The sequence below is a fragment of the Eupeodes corollae genome, unplaced genomic scaffold, assembly GCF_945859685.1.
Source record: "Eupeodes corollae unplaced genomic scaffold, idEupCoro1.1 scaffold_920, whole genome shotgun sequence".
NCBI classification, from domain to species: domain Eukaryota; kingdom Metazoa; phylum Arthropoda; class Insecta; order Diptera; family Syrphidae; genus Eupeodes; species Eupeodes corollae.
The window spans coordinates 1-17,156 of NW_026605751.1; the positions used below are offsets into that span (position 1 = coordinate 1).

The 17,156-nt window shown below is 35.6% G+C and overlaps 1 protein-coding gene across 1 annotated transcript; it reads right to left on the reverse strand.

The window, feature by feature from the left end:
* Nucleotides 1-15,122: 15,122 nt before the first annotated feature.
* LOC129953598 (uncharacterized) lies at nucleotides 15,123-15,993 on the reverse strand. The gene is made up of 2 exons (XM_056066839.1): nucleotides 15,735-15,993; nucleotides 15,123-15,676 (listed from the first exon to the last, which is right to left on the reverse strand). Exons 1-2 carry the CDS (start codon nucleotides 15,811-15,813, stop codon nucleotides 15,123-15,125), a joined length of 633 nt encoding a protein of 210 aa, XP_055922814.1. The 5' UTR covers nucleotides 15,814-15,993.
* Nucleotides 15,994-17,156: the final 1,163 nt, after the last annotated feature.

Below are 17,156 nucleotides of genomic sequence, written 5' to 3' on the forward strand. Positions count from 1 at the left end.
AATGAACTTTCCTCTCTTAAACTACTTCTTAATAGCAGTTCCCCTCCCCGTAAAACAGCAAAAAAATCAGTATTAAGTAGTAAAAGTGCAACAACTGAAAACAATGAGATTCCTTATACTCAATTAACTGATTCAATCTCAATTCCAACATTGCCTCTTTCGTATTCTGCTGCTGCTGCTGCTGCTCGATTACATAAATCAACATCTTCATCAACATCTTCATCAACATCTTCATCAACATCATCATCATTACCATCATCATCATCTTCATCAACTTCATCGTCGTCATCATCATCCTCATCACTATCGTCGTCGTTACCTCCTTCATCATCGTCAACCATAACAAATCCATCAAGTGCCCTTCTACCTACTCTTGTACCTATCAAGGAGTTTTCTCCATATGTCAACATTAATGTACCAAAAAACAACAAAATGTGTCAAGAATTAAAAAAATTGTTGGTAGTGACCCTTCTTCACTTTGTGCTCTCCCAAATATAAAATGGCTTCATTTGTCAAGATTCGATATAAATACAAAATCTAGTGACATTGTTGACAGTATTTCCCAAAAAACTAATATTCCAAAGGAAGAGTTAAAATGTTATGCTCTCATTAAAAAAGATGCAGATTTATCGACTCTTAAATTCATAACTTTTAAACTGAGTGTACCTACACATAAACTTTCTCTAGTTCTTGACCCGTCTGTATGGGGTTCCTTTGTGCAAGTAAAAGAATTCATCACACATAAAAAAATAGAGAACCCAAACCCAACCCCAACAACAATAAATGCAAATGCACCTCCACCTACAAAATCAATATCAACTGCACTTCCATCAACAGTATCACCACCAACACCGCCGCCCCCGCCACCACCAGCATCACCACAATCAGCAACACACCGAGTCGTACACCCACCTCCGCAACAAGTTCACCCGCCATCGACTAATTGACTACCATCTTCTTCACCACCATCCCCATCAAAGCACTCAACCTATGCATCGCTCTCCCAAAAACAGGTTGTCTCTGCCTTATCATACCCACAAACATCAAAATCAGATCTAATCTCTTCGAATGATTTTCTATTATATTATCAAAATTCTGGTGGACTTCGTACTAAACTGCAACAAATACTTCTCTTTTCTTCTTCTTCGCAATACGACATAATCGCTCTCACTGAAACCTGGCTTAATAACAATCACCACGATGCCGAGATGTTTAATGATAATCAGTATGCTGTCTTTCGCAAAGATCGAAATTATGATTTACTTGGTTGTGAGAGAGGTGGAGGAGTTCTTGTTGCTGTGCGCTCTATTTTTCATTGCACTGAAGTTGTGTTGCCGTCATCTGATAATTCTCTCGACGTCGATCAATTAATAGTAAATATTAAATTAAATTGTATAAATGAACTTTTTCTTATTGTTTCTTACATTCCACCAAGTAGCTCATTTGATTTATATAAAGCTCACATTGAAAATTGTAAATTTATTTTAAAAAGCCGAAAAGAAAATCAAAAAGTTATTATTGTAGGTGATTTTAATTTGCCGAATGTTAAGTGGATTTTTGATCCTGATGATAAAATACTTGTTCCATTTAATGTTATATTTAATCATGATTGTGAAGTTGTGGATACTTTTGCGCAATTTGATCTTAGGCAACTAAATCATTTTCATAATTCTTTTAACAATGTGCTTGATTTGGTTTTCGTTGATTCAGATTTGTGCGTTAGTATAAACAACTGTATGGTTTCTCTTTTTCCTAACACAATTCATCATGTCGCATTCAGTTTGCATGTAGAATTTTATGAGTATTTTTCAGCTGAAACTCTCGATTCTAATTTTAAATATAATTTTGCTAAATCGAATTATGATTCAATCAATAGTCTTCTCAACGAAAATGATTGGCATGCATTATTTGTTGGTGCAAATTTTGAGAAGTGCTACGATTCTTTTTTAAAAATTGTTCATGATGCAATTGCATTGTACACACCTAAAATTAAAATGAAAAGCTTTTCAAAACCAGTTTGGTTTAATAAAAGATTAATAAATCTTAATAATAAAAAAAATAAGGTTTATAAGCATTTTCGCAAATCAAACAATGACCGTGATCTTTACAAACAATATCGGTTATTGCAAAAGAATTTTGATACTTTAAATAAATTTCTTTACAATCAATATCTTTTATCTGTTGAAAGTGATTTAAAATCTAATAGTAAAAGTTTTTGGAAATTTATAAATACGAAAAAACAATCAAATGGCATTCCTAATCTAATGCGTCACGATGGAATATCATCTTCGGATCTTAAAGTAGTTTGTAACTTTTTTGGTAAACATTTTCAATCCGTTTATTTAGATAGTAATCCAAATCCAAATATAAATCTCGATAATCAATTTAACGGTATTGATAGTTGTCTGAATATTGGAAGTTTACATTTTTCAATTGAGGAAATTGAAAAAGCTTTATCAGCTGTCAAAGTAGACACAAGACTTGATATAGATGGAATTGCACCTATTATTTTACAGAAATGTTCAATAGTATTTGCTGTTCCTTTACAAATAATTTTTAATCGATCTCTTGAAAGTGGTGAATTTTTAAGTACGTGGAAGCGTTCTATCATTACACCAATTTATAAATCAGGAAATAGGCAGGATGTTTCAAACTACCGCCCTATTTGCAAGATCTCTACCGTTCCAAAAATTTTTGAAAAATTGGTTTATGAAAAATTAACTTCAATGGTAAAACATGTTATCTCTCCCTGTCAACATGGGTTTCACGCTGGTAGATCTACCAGCACCAACCTAACAATTTTTTCAAACACCATTTTAAACGGGCTCGAAAAAGGTTTCCAATTCGATGTTGTTTATACAGATTTTTCCAAAGCTTTTGATAGGGTGAACCATGATATATTACTTATGAAGTTGAATAAAATTGGTTTTCATTCTAATTTGCTGAACTGGATACGGACATATTTAAAGGGTCGCATTCAGTTTGTTCGTATTAATAATTTTCTTTCATCGCCTATCAATGTTACCTCGGGTGTTCCACAAGGAAGCCATCTCGGTCCGCTTTTTTTCTTGTTATTTATCAATGACATTCCCAATGTTTTCTTAAATTCTAGATGTCTAATGTACGCAGACGATTTGAAAATTTTTCGGTGTATAAAATCTGAACAAGATTGCATATTGCTGCAAGAAGATCTTCAAAAATTATCAAATTGGTGTTCGATTAACTCCTTACACCTTAATATTGCTAAATGTCAAAGTATAACGTTTTGTCGAAAACGTACATCAATTAATTTTTCCTATAGTATAAATAATATCTTTTTATCTATAGTAACCTTTAAAAAAGATCTAGGGATAATTTTTGATCAAAAACTTGATTTCTTAAAACATATAGACTTTTTAGTTGCCAAAGGTAATTCTATGTTAGGATTTATCTTGCGCAATTCAAAGGAATTCTGTGATCCTCACACATTGAAATGTCTTTTTTTTGCGTTTGTTAGATCTACTCTTGAGTATTGCAATACTATTTGGAGCCCTTTGTACGAAGTTCACTCTTTTAGAATTGAGAAAATTCAAAAACGCTTTACAAGGGTATTAGTAAAAAGGCTTCATTGGAGCATTGATATGCCTTCCTATGAAACAAGGTGTAAATTATTTGGAATCTTGCCTCTTAATATTCGTAGAAAGTTTTCTGGAGTTATGTTTATTCGTGATGTTTTAACTAATCACATTGATTGTTCGGAAATTTTGAGCTTAATTAACTTCAATGTTCCTGCGAGGATGCTTAGAAACCAAAACTTATTTAACATTCCATTCCACAGAACAAATTATGCTGCTAATGAACCATTGACCAGGTGCTTAAAAGAATCCAATTCTGTTTGCGATATGATCGACTTTTGTCTTGGTAGATTTTCATTTAAAAACAATTTACTCGTTATTTTGAGAAACCTTAATGGTGGAAATGTTTAATATATATTTATTTATTTATTTATTGTTTTTTTATTCATTATTGATTTTTGTACGTATATTATTATTATTTTATTATCGAGTAATCACTAAAGCATTGTAACTTTGTTTGATGAAATAAACACTAAACTAAACTAAAAAAAAAAAAAAAAGAAGACCGGGATAATACATTGTTCGGGTTGCGTTTCGTTTCTTATGTATGGACTTGAAAATCTGAAAAAAAGTAATGATAATGGCTTCTTTTTTTTAGATGAACATAAAAGACCGCGTAAAGTCAATTAAGAAAAAAGTAGAATTGTTTAATAAGCATCGCAAAAGTACTGTGCTTGTGAAAATGTTAGCTAAAAGATATAAAATCCGCACACAAACAGTGTAAACAATAGAGACATGATTTTTTGCTGACTCTAAAAGTATTGTAGAGGCGCAAAACTTTTAAAAAAAGCTGAAAGTACCAAAATTGACGCAGCAACTTATGAATGGTTCTGAAAGATGGCTTGGAAAATTCAAAAAACCGCCAAGGAATTCATGGATTGAAAGCGATTGGGGAAAAAGAATCTGCTATCTATGAAGCTGCTTTTTCTAAACTCATTCAAACAGAGAATTTAAGCAATGAGCAAATATACAATGCCGATGAAACCACATTTTTCGGAAATGATTGCCCTAAAACTCTTTGGCATGCAACGACGAGGGTTCAGTTGAAGGACATAACGAATCGAAGGAACGACTCACTGTACCGGTTTGTTCTAATGCTTCAGGACTCATAAATGCAAGTTGATGGTTATTGGCAAAAGCGCTCGTCTAAGAGCTTCCAGTTATCTACAAACCAACAAGCCAGCTTCTGTAACCCAACAATTGTTCCTTGATTGGTTAAATAAAAACTTTGTAACAGAAGTTAAACAGCACAGGGAAATAAACAATCTTGACAAGAACTTAAAAGTTTTATTGCTCTTGGATAACTGTCCAATCTACCCAGACCATAATGGGTTTAAGGCCACAAATACTAGTGAGGTACTTTCCACCAAACTGCATTTTTCTGATAATGGCTTCTAATTTAGTTGGAAGCCATAATCTCAAATTGTTGAAAAGATATTTGTGTCGAAAATGATTTTTTACCAACTTTTGTTAATTTTTATTAAGTTTCTATTTTTTGTCAGGAAAACTGTAAATTTTACGGAATGTTGAAAACAATATTTCTTATAAGATTAAATAAGTGTGAAGCCATAATATCAAGTTTTTGAAAATAGATTTGATTCGAAATTCAATTTTTACCAACTTTGAGTACCTAATGTTTTTTTACGTTTTTGTTTTTTATAAAACAAAAAACGATTTTTCCCAAAGTTTTTCCATTTTTTATTCGTAAAATTTCCAAGGTGACAAATTTTTTTTTAAATATACTCGTTACAATATATTATAAAAAAATTTAATTCAAGTCTGTAACGGTTTAGGTTTGTGAGATAGTTAGGGTTAACCAAAGTGTTCACCTTTTTTTTAAACTGCTATGGTGAAAAAAACCCACCCACGCCCTCTTGTGAGCCCTTTCTGCATTATTATCTGTACAACAACATTTATTTAAAATCGCTATCTCTACTGGTTCTTAAACTATGGACAACGAAAAAATCGTAATTAAACTTACGAACGTACGAACTTACAATACAATCTATTATTTCGACTCTTGGGATGTCGAAAAATGTCAAAATTTTCAATTTGACAAATGGGACCGCTTACAAGAACTTCTGATAAGTTAAAAATAAAAAATTTAAATATTATTTTTTAAATTATTTGAGAAAAAAAGCTCTATTATCGAGGATTTTCGATTATCCATAATAAGCTGGGTCCCGACCATCCTGGTTAATCGAGTTTTAACTTCATTTAAAATAATTGAAATTTTGGCAATGAAATGACACCTAAACACAAAATTGTAGGTACGTAATTTCAAGTTCTGCTATGAGTGATTTAAAAGTCGTTCATGTCGCCCTATTACAATAGAAGTTTTCTACTCGTTAGATGTTTGCATTCAAAAGTAAATTTATTATATCATTTATTAACATTCCATTACTTTATAGCAAGCGGCAATCTTTTAAAAGAATGAATTTTTCGTAAATGCAGTCTTTAACAACCATTTATTGAACTCAATAAGAAGATGGCATTCATTGATTTTACTTAAGGACTTCTAACTTCAATTTATGCAATCACCAAACAGTTGTAGTAAAAAGCGTTCAATAATTTGTCCCCTCCATTTATTTTACACCAATCAATTGAATGCAATCTTTTGAAAGCCGTGAATTCTTTTTTGTTGCTTTCATTGTTTTGATTTTTGTTTACAATTCCTCCAGGTAGGGGGTTGTGCCGTCGGGGTGACCTCCTGTCCAGTTGCGAAGCACCAACAAGCCTCGGATACGGACGGATTCACAGTTGACAACCCACCCAAACGAAATAAGGACAACGAACTTCGGATCTGTACGTGGAATGTTAGGGCCCTTAACAGACCACGTGCAGCCGAACAATTAGCAGGAGCCCTAAACCGCTGCAAGGCTGATATTACCGCCATCCAAGAAGTGCGATGGGATGGACCGAGCAAACGCACACTAAAAGACTGCGATATATACTACGACGACTGCTACCGAGAACAAAGACAGCTTCTATTTGGGTGTGGATTTGTTGTTGGAACTAGACTCTGTCAAAAATTCTGGCAACAGTGTGAGTGTGAGACTAAATTCGCCAACATTAGCCTAATATGCGCGCATGCCCCAACAGAGGAGAACGATGAAGACACCAAAGACATATTCTTCAAGCTCTTGGACAAGACATATGAGCAGTGCCCTGGCTATGACATTAAAATTGTCTTAGGAGATTTGTATGTCAAGCTAGGAAGAGAAGACATCTTTGGTGGCATAATCGGGAGATACAGCCTGCACAGCACTACCTCCGATAACGGATTCAGGCTGGTCGATTTCGATGCGTCAGTTCACGCATCTTAATATCCACAAGGGGCCATGGAAATCTCCTGATCAGTCAACCGTCAACCAGATTGACCACATTGCGATCGACGCACGACACTTCTCCAGTATACAGGATATCCGAACATTCCGAGGGGCCAACATTGACTCCGACCACTATTTCGTAGTAGTCAAGGTAGCACGGATATCCCGATCCAATCCAAAACAAGGAAGTACTGTAAAAAGATTTGACGTTAGACGGCTATACAATCGCAAGAGACTGCCATGTCCTTTTCCGATCGAGTGTCTAATAACCTCTTATTAACCAGTGGCAACATTGCCTTGCAGCCATCAGAGATGTCGCTTCTGAAGTGCTAGGTAACACATGGCCACCACAGCGAAACCCCTGGTTTGACGACGAATGCCGGCAAGCGCACGCAGCGAAACAAGAGGCATACAAAACAGTGCTGCACAAAAGGACTAGAGGTGCTCGCGAGCTCTACGAGCAGAAGAGGAGAGAAGAACACCGGCTTCTTAGATGGAAAAAAAGAGAGCATGAGAAGCGCTCGATCGAGGAGAACGAGGGATGTCACTACAGAAATGAGGTTCGTAAATTTTACCAAAAGGTAAAAAAAACTCCCAAGGGTACCAGCCACGAACCGAAGCCTGTCAAGACGATCAGGGAACATCGTAGTAGAACCGCAGTCGATACTGAGAATATGAAAAGATCACTTCTCCAAATTATATAATGGCGATGACGAACCGAATTCCGCTGTAAGGGAGATAGAACCACTCAACCTCGGCGACGCAGATCAACAATTCCGCCTACCCGACCTTGACGGAGTGAAGATAGCTATATCTAAACTAAAGCCGAACTATTCAAAGCAGCAGGCGATGACTTGGTACGGAGCATGCACCAACTCATCTGCAAAATATGGTCAGAAAAAAGCCTGCCCGATGAGTGGAATAGTAGCATAGTTTGCCCGATACATAAAAAAGGAGACCATCTAAATTGCGCCATAATAAGCTGGGTCCCGACCATCCTGGTTAATCGAGTTTTAACTTCATTTAAAATAATTGAAATTTTGGCAATGAAATGACACCTAAACACAAAATTGTAGGTACGTAATTTCAAGTTCTGCTATGAGTGATTTAAAAGTCGTTCATGTCGCCCTATTACAATAGAAGTTTTCTACTCGTTAGATGTTTGCATTCAAAAGTAAATTTATTATATCATTTATTAACATTCCATTACTTTATAGCAAGCGGCAATCTTTTAAAAGAATGAATTTTTCGTAAATGCAGTCTTTAACAACCATTTATTGAACTCAATAAGAAGATGGCATTCATTGATTTTACTTAAGGACTTCTAACTTCAATTTATGCAATCACCAAACAGTTGTAGTAAAAAGCGTTCAATAATTTGTCCCCTCCATTTATTTTACACCAATCAATTGAATGCAATCTTTTGAAAGCCGTGAATTCTTTTTTGTTGCTTTCATTGTTTTGATTTTTGTTTACAATTCCTCCAGGTAGGGGGTTGTGCCGTCGGGGTGACCTCCTGTCCAGTTGCGAAGCACCAACAAGCCTCGGATACGGACGGATTCACAGTTGACAACCCACCCAAACGAAATAAGGACAACGAACTTCGGATCTGTACGTGGAATGTTAGGGCCCTTAACAGACCACGTGCAGCCGAACAATTAGCAGGAGCCCTAAACCGCTGCAAGGCTGATATTACCGCCATCCAAGAAGTGCGATGGGATGGACCGAGCAAACGCACACTAAAAGACTGCGATATATACTACGACGACTGCTACCGAGAACAAAGACAGCTTCTATTTGGGTGTGGATTTGTTGTTGGAACTAGACTCTGTCAAAAATTCTGGCAACAGTGTGAGTGTGAGACTAAATTCGCCAACATTAGCCTAATATGCGCGCATGCCCCAACAGAGGAGAACGATGAAGACACCAAAGACATATTCTTCAAGCTCTTGGACAAGACATATGAGCAGTGCCCTGGCTATGACATTAAAATTGTCTTAGGAGATTTGTATGTCAAGCTAGGAAGAGAAGACATCTTTGGTGGCATAATCGGGAGATACAGCCTGCACAGCACTACCTCCGATAACGGATTCAGGCTGGTCGATTTCGATGCGTCAGTTCACGCATCTTAATATCCACAAGGGGCCATGGAAATCTCCTGATCAGTCAACCGTCAACCAGATTGACCACATTGCGATCGACGCACGACACTTCTCCAGTATACAGGATATCCGAACATTCCGAGGGGCCAACATTGACTCCGACCACTATTTCGTAGTAGTCAAGGTAGCACGGATATCCCGATCCAATCCAAAACAAGGAAGTACTGTAAAAAGATTTGACGTTAGACGGCTATACAATCGCAAGAGACTGCCATGTCCTTTTCCGATCGAGTGTCTAATAACCTCTTATTAACCAGTGGCAACATTGCCTTGCAGCCATCAGAGATGTCGCTTCTGAAGTGCTAGGTAACACATGGCCACCACAGCGAAACCCCTGGTTTGACGACGAATGCCGGCAAGCGCACGCAGCGAAACAAGAGGCATACAAAACAGTGCTGCACAAAAGGACTAGAGGTGCTCGCGAGCTCTACGAGCAGAAGAGGAGAGAAGAACACCGGCTTCTTAGATGGAAAAAAAGAGAGCATGAGAAGCGCTCGATCGAGGAGAACGAGGGATGTCACTACAGAAATGAGGTTCGTAAATTTTACCAAAAGGTAAAAAAAACTCCCAAGGGTACCAGCCACGAACCGAAGCCTGTCAAGACGATCAGGGAACATCGTAGTAGAACCGCAGTCGATACTGAGAATATGAAAAGATCACTTCTCCAAATTATATAATGGCGATGACGAACCGAATTCCGCTGTAAGGGAGATAGAACCACTCAACCTCGGCGACGCAGATCAACAATTCCGCCTACCCGACCTTGACGGAGTGAAGATAGCTATATCTAAACTAAAGCCGAACTATTCAAAGCAGCAGGCGATGACTTGGTACGGAGCATGCACCAACTCATCTGCAAAATATGGTCAGAAAAAAGCCTGCCCGATGAGTGGAATAGTAGCATAGTTTGCCCGATACATAAAAAAGGAGACCATCTAAATTGCGCCCACTACAGATTCATCAGTCTCCTTCACATTGCATACAAGATCCTCTCTGCCGTATTATGTGAACGTCTGAGGCCATTCGTCAACAACCTGATTGGTCCTTATCAGTGTGGCTTCAGACCAGGAAAGTCCACTATCGACCAAATATTCACACTACGGCTCCTGGAAAAAACCCAGGAGCTTCAAATCGATACCCACCATCTCTTTATCGATTTTAAAGCCGCGTATGACAGCATCTATAGGGAACAGCTCTACCGAGCAATGTCTAGTTTTGGCATCCCTGTCACACTTATCCGTTTGTGCAGAATGACGATGGAGAATGCACGCCGCTCTATCAAGTTCGGAAATGATCTTACCGATTCATTTGATGTCAAAAAAGTTTTTAGACAAGGCGATGCAATGTCATGCGACTTCTTCAACATCGTTCTGGAAAGAATTGTGCAAAACTCAACCGTCAACACTAGAGGCACAATCTTCCAAAGGTCCATTCAATTACTCGGATACGCAGATGATATTGACATAATTGGAAGAACAAAGCGTGATGTCAGTGGAGCGTTTTTGAGCATTGCGACGGAAGCGAAGAAGATGGGTTTAGTGGTCAATGAGGGCAAGACCAAGTATATGTTGTCATCAAAAAAGGACACTGAACAACGACGTCTTGATCAAAACGTCACCATGGACAGCTATAACTTTGAGGTAGTTAAGGACTTTGTCTACCTAGGCACCGCTACTAACACAGACAACGACACCAGCGCTGAAATCAAACGAAGAATAACTCTTGCAAATCGCTGCTTTTTTGGACTTAGAAGGCAATTGAGAAGTAAAGTCCTCTCTCGAGCATCTAAAATCACCATCTATAAGACACTCATCATCCCGGTTCTCATTTAGGGCTCTGAGACCTGGACCCTGTCAAAGAAAGATGAGAATGTCTTAGGATGCTTCGAGAGAAAAATTCTTCGATTGATTTTTGGTCCCGTACGCATAGATGGAGAAAGAAGGAGAAGATATAACGACGAACTGTACGGGTTGTACAGCGACACTGACCTAGTTAGCAGAATTAAAGTCCAACGGCTTAGATGGCTAGGTTATGTAGAGCGAATGGACATCAACGCTCCAGCCTGTAAGGTCTCTAAATCCAATTCCGAGGGACGTCGCAGTAGACGAAGACCGCGACTCAGGTGGTTGAGGTCCTCAACCAACTTGGCGTGCGAAAATGGAGACAGCTAACTAGGGACCGAGCTGGTTGGAGACGCATGTTGATTGAGGCCCAGGTCCGCCCCGGACTGTAGCGACACCTTAAGTAAGTAAGTGTACTGTCCTACAATTTTATTTTATTTATCTCTTTTCAAGACATCAATCAAACAAAATTTAAGTACGCTCAAACGCATCTTTAAGAATAAAGTTCGTAAAAACGTACATTTTTTAATATTCAAAATCATAGAAGATGAAATATTTTTAATGTTTGGTGTCGAAATATGATTGTGACTTACATACTTACAATTTAATGCTTGTTAAATATTAAAGATTTTTGACAAAAATCGAATAAGATCAGTGGAAACAGTAAGATTCAATCTGTGTGATACTGACACACATCGAAAATGATTATTGAGAGTTAATTTAAAAAATGTATTGTTGAAATCAAGGTTTTCAAGTTCTACTTCATCTAAACTTCCCAGTAATTCTTTAGATGGGTTCACATCTAAGAACGTGATTTGTGTCTCTGTTGTTGTATTCAAGATGATGATTTTAGTTGCTCGAGACATTAATTAACTAATTAAATGCCTTCTACGTCCAAAGATGCAGCGGGTTGCAAGAGTTATTCTTCTTTCAGCCGTGGTGTCGTTATCTGAATTTAATACGGATCCTAGGTAGACATTAACTACCTCAAAGTTTAAGCTGTCCATGGTGACGTTTTGTTGACGCTTCGGGGGAAACAAATAAGTTTGACAGGGATGCCAAAACTAAACATTGGTTTGTAGAGCTCTTCCATAAATGCTAGTGGGTATCGATTTGAAGTTAATGGGTTTTTCCAAGATTTTGTGTAATCTGAATATTTGGTCAATGGTAGACTTTTCGGATTGAAGATACACTCATAAGGACCTGTTAAGGTTTTTGACAATGGTATGGTATGGCAAATCGGAGGAGTTCTTGGACTTAAAACGATTAATCTTCAACAATGGGAATGGAAAGCATATTGTTCGCTAGAATATATAGTGAATTGCTTTATTCGAAGCTGCCGTATAAGGTTTCATGGTACTGGTTCAAGGGTAAACCGAATGATAAAACCTAAGAGTTATATCGTCAAAGAAACAATTAACTAGATTAGAAGTTGCAGACATGAGATTATTTGAAAAACTGTGGAAATTAAAGTGAAATAGTGCGCACCATACTGTTGTTTCAGACTTGCATATTTCCAAAATAGATTATATTGAATGGTTCGAAAAAAATATCTAATCCAACGAAGAATTGTTTCGCCGATACCAAATGTACGCTAAGGAAATATTATACTGGACTTTATGAAATGCCTTTGAAATATCAAGTACAACAATCTTACTATATCCAAAACGATGTTAAGATTTTTTCCACTGTTCGGTTTGATGAAACAAGAACTCACTAGTGGACTTATTGCTACGAAAGCCAAACTACCGGTCTTTAAGAAGCTTTCGCTCCTCGAGATATTTTTTAAGCTAATAATTAATCATTTTTCATTTGGAAAGAGAAGGCTTTCTTGGGGATTGCGTAAAAAATCAATTTATCTCATAGATTACAGTCAAGATCTTTTGTTTTAAGATGTTAATGAATGATATAATGTGGTGCTTGAATATATGGACTACCATCATTTATAGTGTGCTCCCACTTTCATTAGGTATACCGTTTATATTGACCATTTACGAAACCATGCTGATGAGGGACGATAAATTGTTAAATAGAAGAACACAGCAACTCGCAAAATGAATGACATTCGTTTTGTGCTCATATCCTCTCCTATCTCCTATTAAGTGTCGCAAAATTAACTTTCACCAATACTTCACTCACCTAGGGGTCCATATAAACCTTTTTGGTTGGTAAGACCATCCCCCTCAGGAATTATTGGCACATCAATAACAATGGCTATATTATTATCATTCTTAGTCGCATGATGTCAGGTTTCGAAGTGATTGTTTGGTTGAAATAAATGGTATTTCTTTGAACTAAAGTTCCTTTCATGTTGTACATCTTTTAAGGTAATTTATTAAGGATAGGCACCGTAACTGCTCATTTTTTTGGGATTCTGTCTTCATCATATTATTTCTTCTAATATAAAATCAGAGGACTTTTGTTCTTAAACTAGTTCTTCAAAAATCCTTACAAAATCGTTACGGTAAATTAACTAGAAGAGTAATTATTCTACTATACCTACTTGCGACTTTAGTGGCATTTCTTGAGAGAAAGGTACCTACTATTTATTAAGTTTATTTTTTCTACTTTCGTGTGTTTTTTCGTATAATTCAATTTAATTTTAAAGTCTTTTTCTTTTCGTTTTTTCCGATTCTTAATGTTTTAAATTCGTTTTTCCCTTCCACCCATTTCCTGTTAACTTAATTAACTACCACGCGCCCCTTCATGAAGAAGAAAACCAAGTCCAACTGAGTTACAGTCAAAGTCAATTACTTAATGAATTTTTTTTTAATGTTACAACTTGTGTCGCATTTTCATTATTGTTTTACTGAATTACTTCAAAAATAAAAAAGAACCTACTCAAATTAAGTTCCTTGCGAGTTCTTGACTTCGAAAGAGCAATTCTTATAATAAAAATGTATTCGATACGCTCGTTGCGTTTTAGCAATGGAATTATGGTTTTAAAAACATTAAACTTATGCTAGGAAAGAAGTTTGGTCAGTAGATTAAAAATCTAGTTACAAGGACTAAGGAGGGAAAACTATAATTCAGGAGAAAACAATTTAAGTCAGTTTAATATTATTCGGTTTGGGCTAGTACTGCAATAATTAGAACCAGTATTAAGAAAGTGTATGGGATATAACAAATATAAAACATTAAAGTATGCATACACCTTTATTTTACTAATTGGAAATAGATACACGAATACGAAGGTCGAAGAAATGAAAAATCAAAAATGCAAAAAACAAACAAATTTTAAAGTTTCGACACACAAAGTTACGAAAACCAACGGTACGTAAAACGAAAAATACAAAGAAATAGCAGCTATTTAATTTTATGCTGCGACTAAAACGAAAAACTTCTACCCTGTGGATTTTTAAAATGAAAAATAATCAAAGGTAGATCGACAAAGATTGGTGGAATCTTTAATTTTACAAATGCAAACTGTGCGGGGCCGGCCGTAGTATTGAAAACTGTTTTTTTTTAGAATAGGGGTATTCACGATTCGATGCAAGTGGTCTTGTATCGTTGCAAAAGTGCAAAAGTGTAACATTTTCTTGCACTAAAACAACAAAATATACAGACTACAATTTTGTTACACTTTTGCACTTTTGCTATACCCGAACCCTATTGCAACACAAAAATACAACGGTGCAAAATTTGTCTGTTGTAGTTGACAGTTTGGCAGCTGTCATTTTATCAGAAATTTTGTTGGGCTTTAAGTTTAAATTGAATTTGAAGTTATTGCCGCATTTATGCCAACGACAAAAATCAGAAAAAAGAATGGAAAAAAAAGATTCAGATCTAAGGAATATAAAGAAGTGCCGTCGACGTGACAAAGCGGTAAAAAAATGGACGGAAAAGGAAATTTTAATTACATAAGATTACATTCAAGAAGCTGGAAACTTCGAGGTAAGATATAATCAAAATGTTTCAAAATGTTTTTTGCTCAAAAAACATTTTAATTTAGAAGCCAACAGCACAAATATTTTACAGAAAACTGTTAGAACAGAAGCCATTAGACGCCACTTGGGAGTTGATGAGGTGGAAAATGAGAAGCCTGAAAACTTCATTTTCTAAAGCTACAGAGTGGCAAAAATCAACTGGTGCTGGTCTCATGGAAACAGAAAAGGGACTTGGTACTGTTCAAGGTGAGACAACAATTGAGATTTAGATACAATTTTGTATACGTTCCTAACAATTGTGTGGTGCCTCTGCCAACTTTATTTCCGTACCATCAATATAGACTATGCATAATGGTAGCTCATGATAAGTTTCGGCAACGATTTTTTTTCTCTCTTCATTGTTTGGCCAAAATATATACTTGGGTAGCTGTTTTATTAGAGCTCGAAAAACTCTATTAGTAATTTTTCTCAATGTACCTCCATCTCCAACTCCAAAAGTTGTTGCAATTTTCCTAACAGATGCGTTTTCACCTGATGAACCTAAACGGTAGAGAACAATGGCCAGTTGTAGTCCAATTGAGAATTGTTTGCACGCATGTGGTTTTTGAAACTCTTCATCATCACTAATTAAAGAAAGCAAAAGATCGAATTGATGTCTTTCCATTCTCAACATTTGGCGGAAACGATCGCTGTCCAATGTTGATAAAATGTTCTCACGCCAGTCAATTGATTTAGGCACAGTGATAGTTAATCCACGACGAACAGCCAGGACGAACAACAATTCTTCATAAAGTTCAACAAGGATTTCATCGACACCATCTTCGTTTTCACTTTCTGCATCACCTTTAATAAAAAATGTGTGGCATTATTTTTATCTTTATTTTTTTTTGTTTCCCCATACTTTCAATCAACATAATTTTATCAGAAGCATTTTCCAATAAATATTCAATTATATTTTCTTTTTCACTTTTTTTTGGCATCTTTTATGAACAGAACAAATTTATTGAACACAAATGTTTCAATTTTTTTTGTGTCATGAGAAACGTCATGATTTGACGTTTTTACTATGGTATTGCTATGTTTAGAAAAGGTGTGTTCACGATGTAAAAAAAAAAACACAAATTTCGCAATTTAACATTTTTTGTTTCATCGGATCGTGAATACCCCTAATATTTGTATGTTTTAATGTAAATACATAATGCGTTATTATCATAAACATTTTGTTTCCATATAGCTCAAGAACCAGAAGAGATATCGGCTTTAAATAAGTTTTGTTATACAGATAATAATGCAAAAAGATGCTTAAAGGGCTCTCAGGAAAATTGCGTGGGTGGTTACTTACCATAGCAGTTTAAAAAAGAAGGTGACAATGATGCTAGAGACTTAAACATTTTATATTGTATTGTAACGTGATACCGTTTATTTTTGGGAAAAAAATCTAATCAACGGTTTTTAATGTATCGAAAAAACTGAAAAAAATGTGTCAAATTTTACGAATAAAAAATGATTTGATCTTCGAAACAATTTTCTGCAACAAAAAAAAAACGTTTTTACAATTTGTAAAATTTTGAGTAAAATCAAATTGACAATTTTTTTTATAACAAATAAAAACCTAAAAAACATTACTCAAAGTTGGTAAAAATTGATTTTCGACAAAAAAATATCTTTTCAAAGCTTTAAGACATTGGCCTTGAACTTATTACATTTTTTAAAATATTGTTGTCAATTTTTAGTAACATTTTGAGAAAAATCGAATTGACAGTTTTTCTTTGCAAAAAATTAAATACATAAAAAGTGTTGTAAAATTAACAAACCGAATTAATATTATGACACTACATTATTATTTATGTTGGCGGAAAAATGATCCTCAAATTAAACAAAACAAAACTACAAGAAAACAAAACGAAATTATTCAAAATAACAATGGGTAGGTAGCCGGCGTGCACGAGTGGATACCTACTTATTGAAAACAATCAACAAATGACAAATTCCAAAAAGGTTGGTTTGTTAGTTTTATCACCGACAGCAAAAACAGTGCTGTCAAACAGTAGCTCAGTTTGGGGGTGGGTTTGGAAAAAAATATATTTTATTAATCGAACTCGATTAATAAAATTGAAATTAATTATAAAAAAAAAGGTACTACACTGGGGCGTAGCAAAAAAAAAATAATGAAAAATGGGAGCCATAAATATTATGGTACTAACCATCACCAATTAAGATAAATAATAATAAAGAGCGGAAATTTACTTCCAAATCAAAATAAAATTCAAGATTAATTTTTTTCACCTAGAAAGGTTAAGATATTTTATTTTATATCTAGAAA

What these genes read in the sequence shown, in the direction of transcription:
- LOC129953598 (XM_056066839.1), bottom strand. Translation starts at nt 15,813, where the DNA reads ATGCCAAAAAAAAGTGAAAAAGAAAATATAATTGAATATTTATTGGAA. An exon ending in TAAAATTATGTTGATTGAAA is followed by an intron (nt 15,677 to 15,734) that starts GTATGGGGAAAC and finishes TTTTTATTAAAG; the next exon opens with GTGATGCAGAAAGTGAAAAC.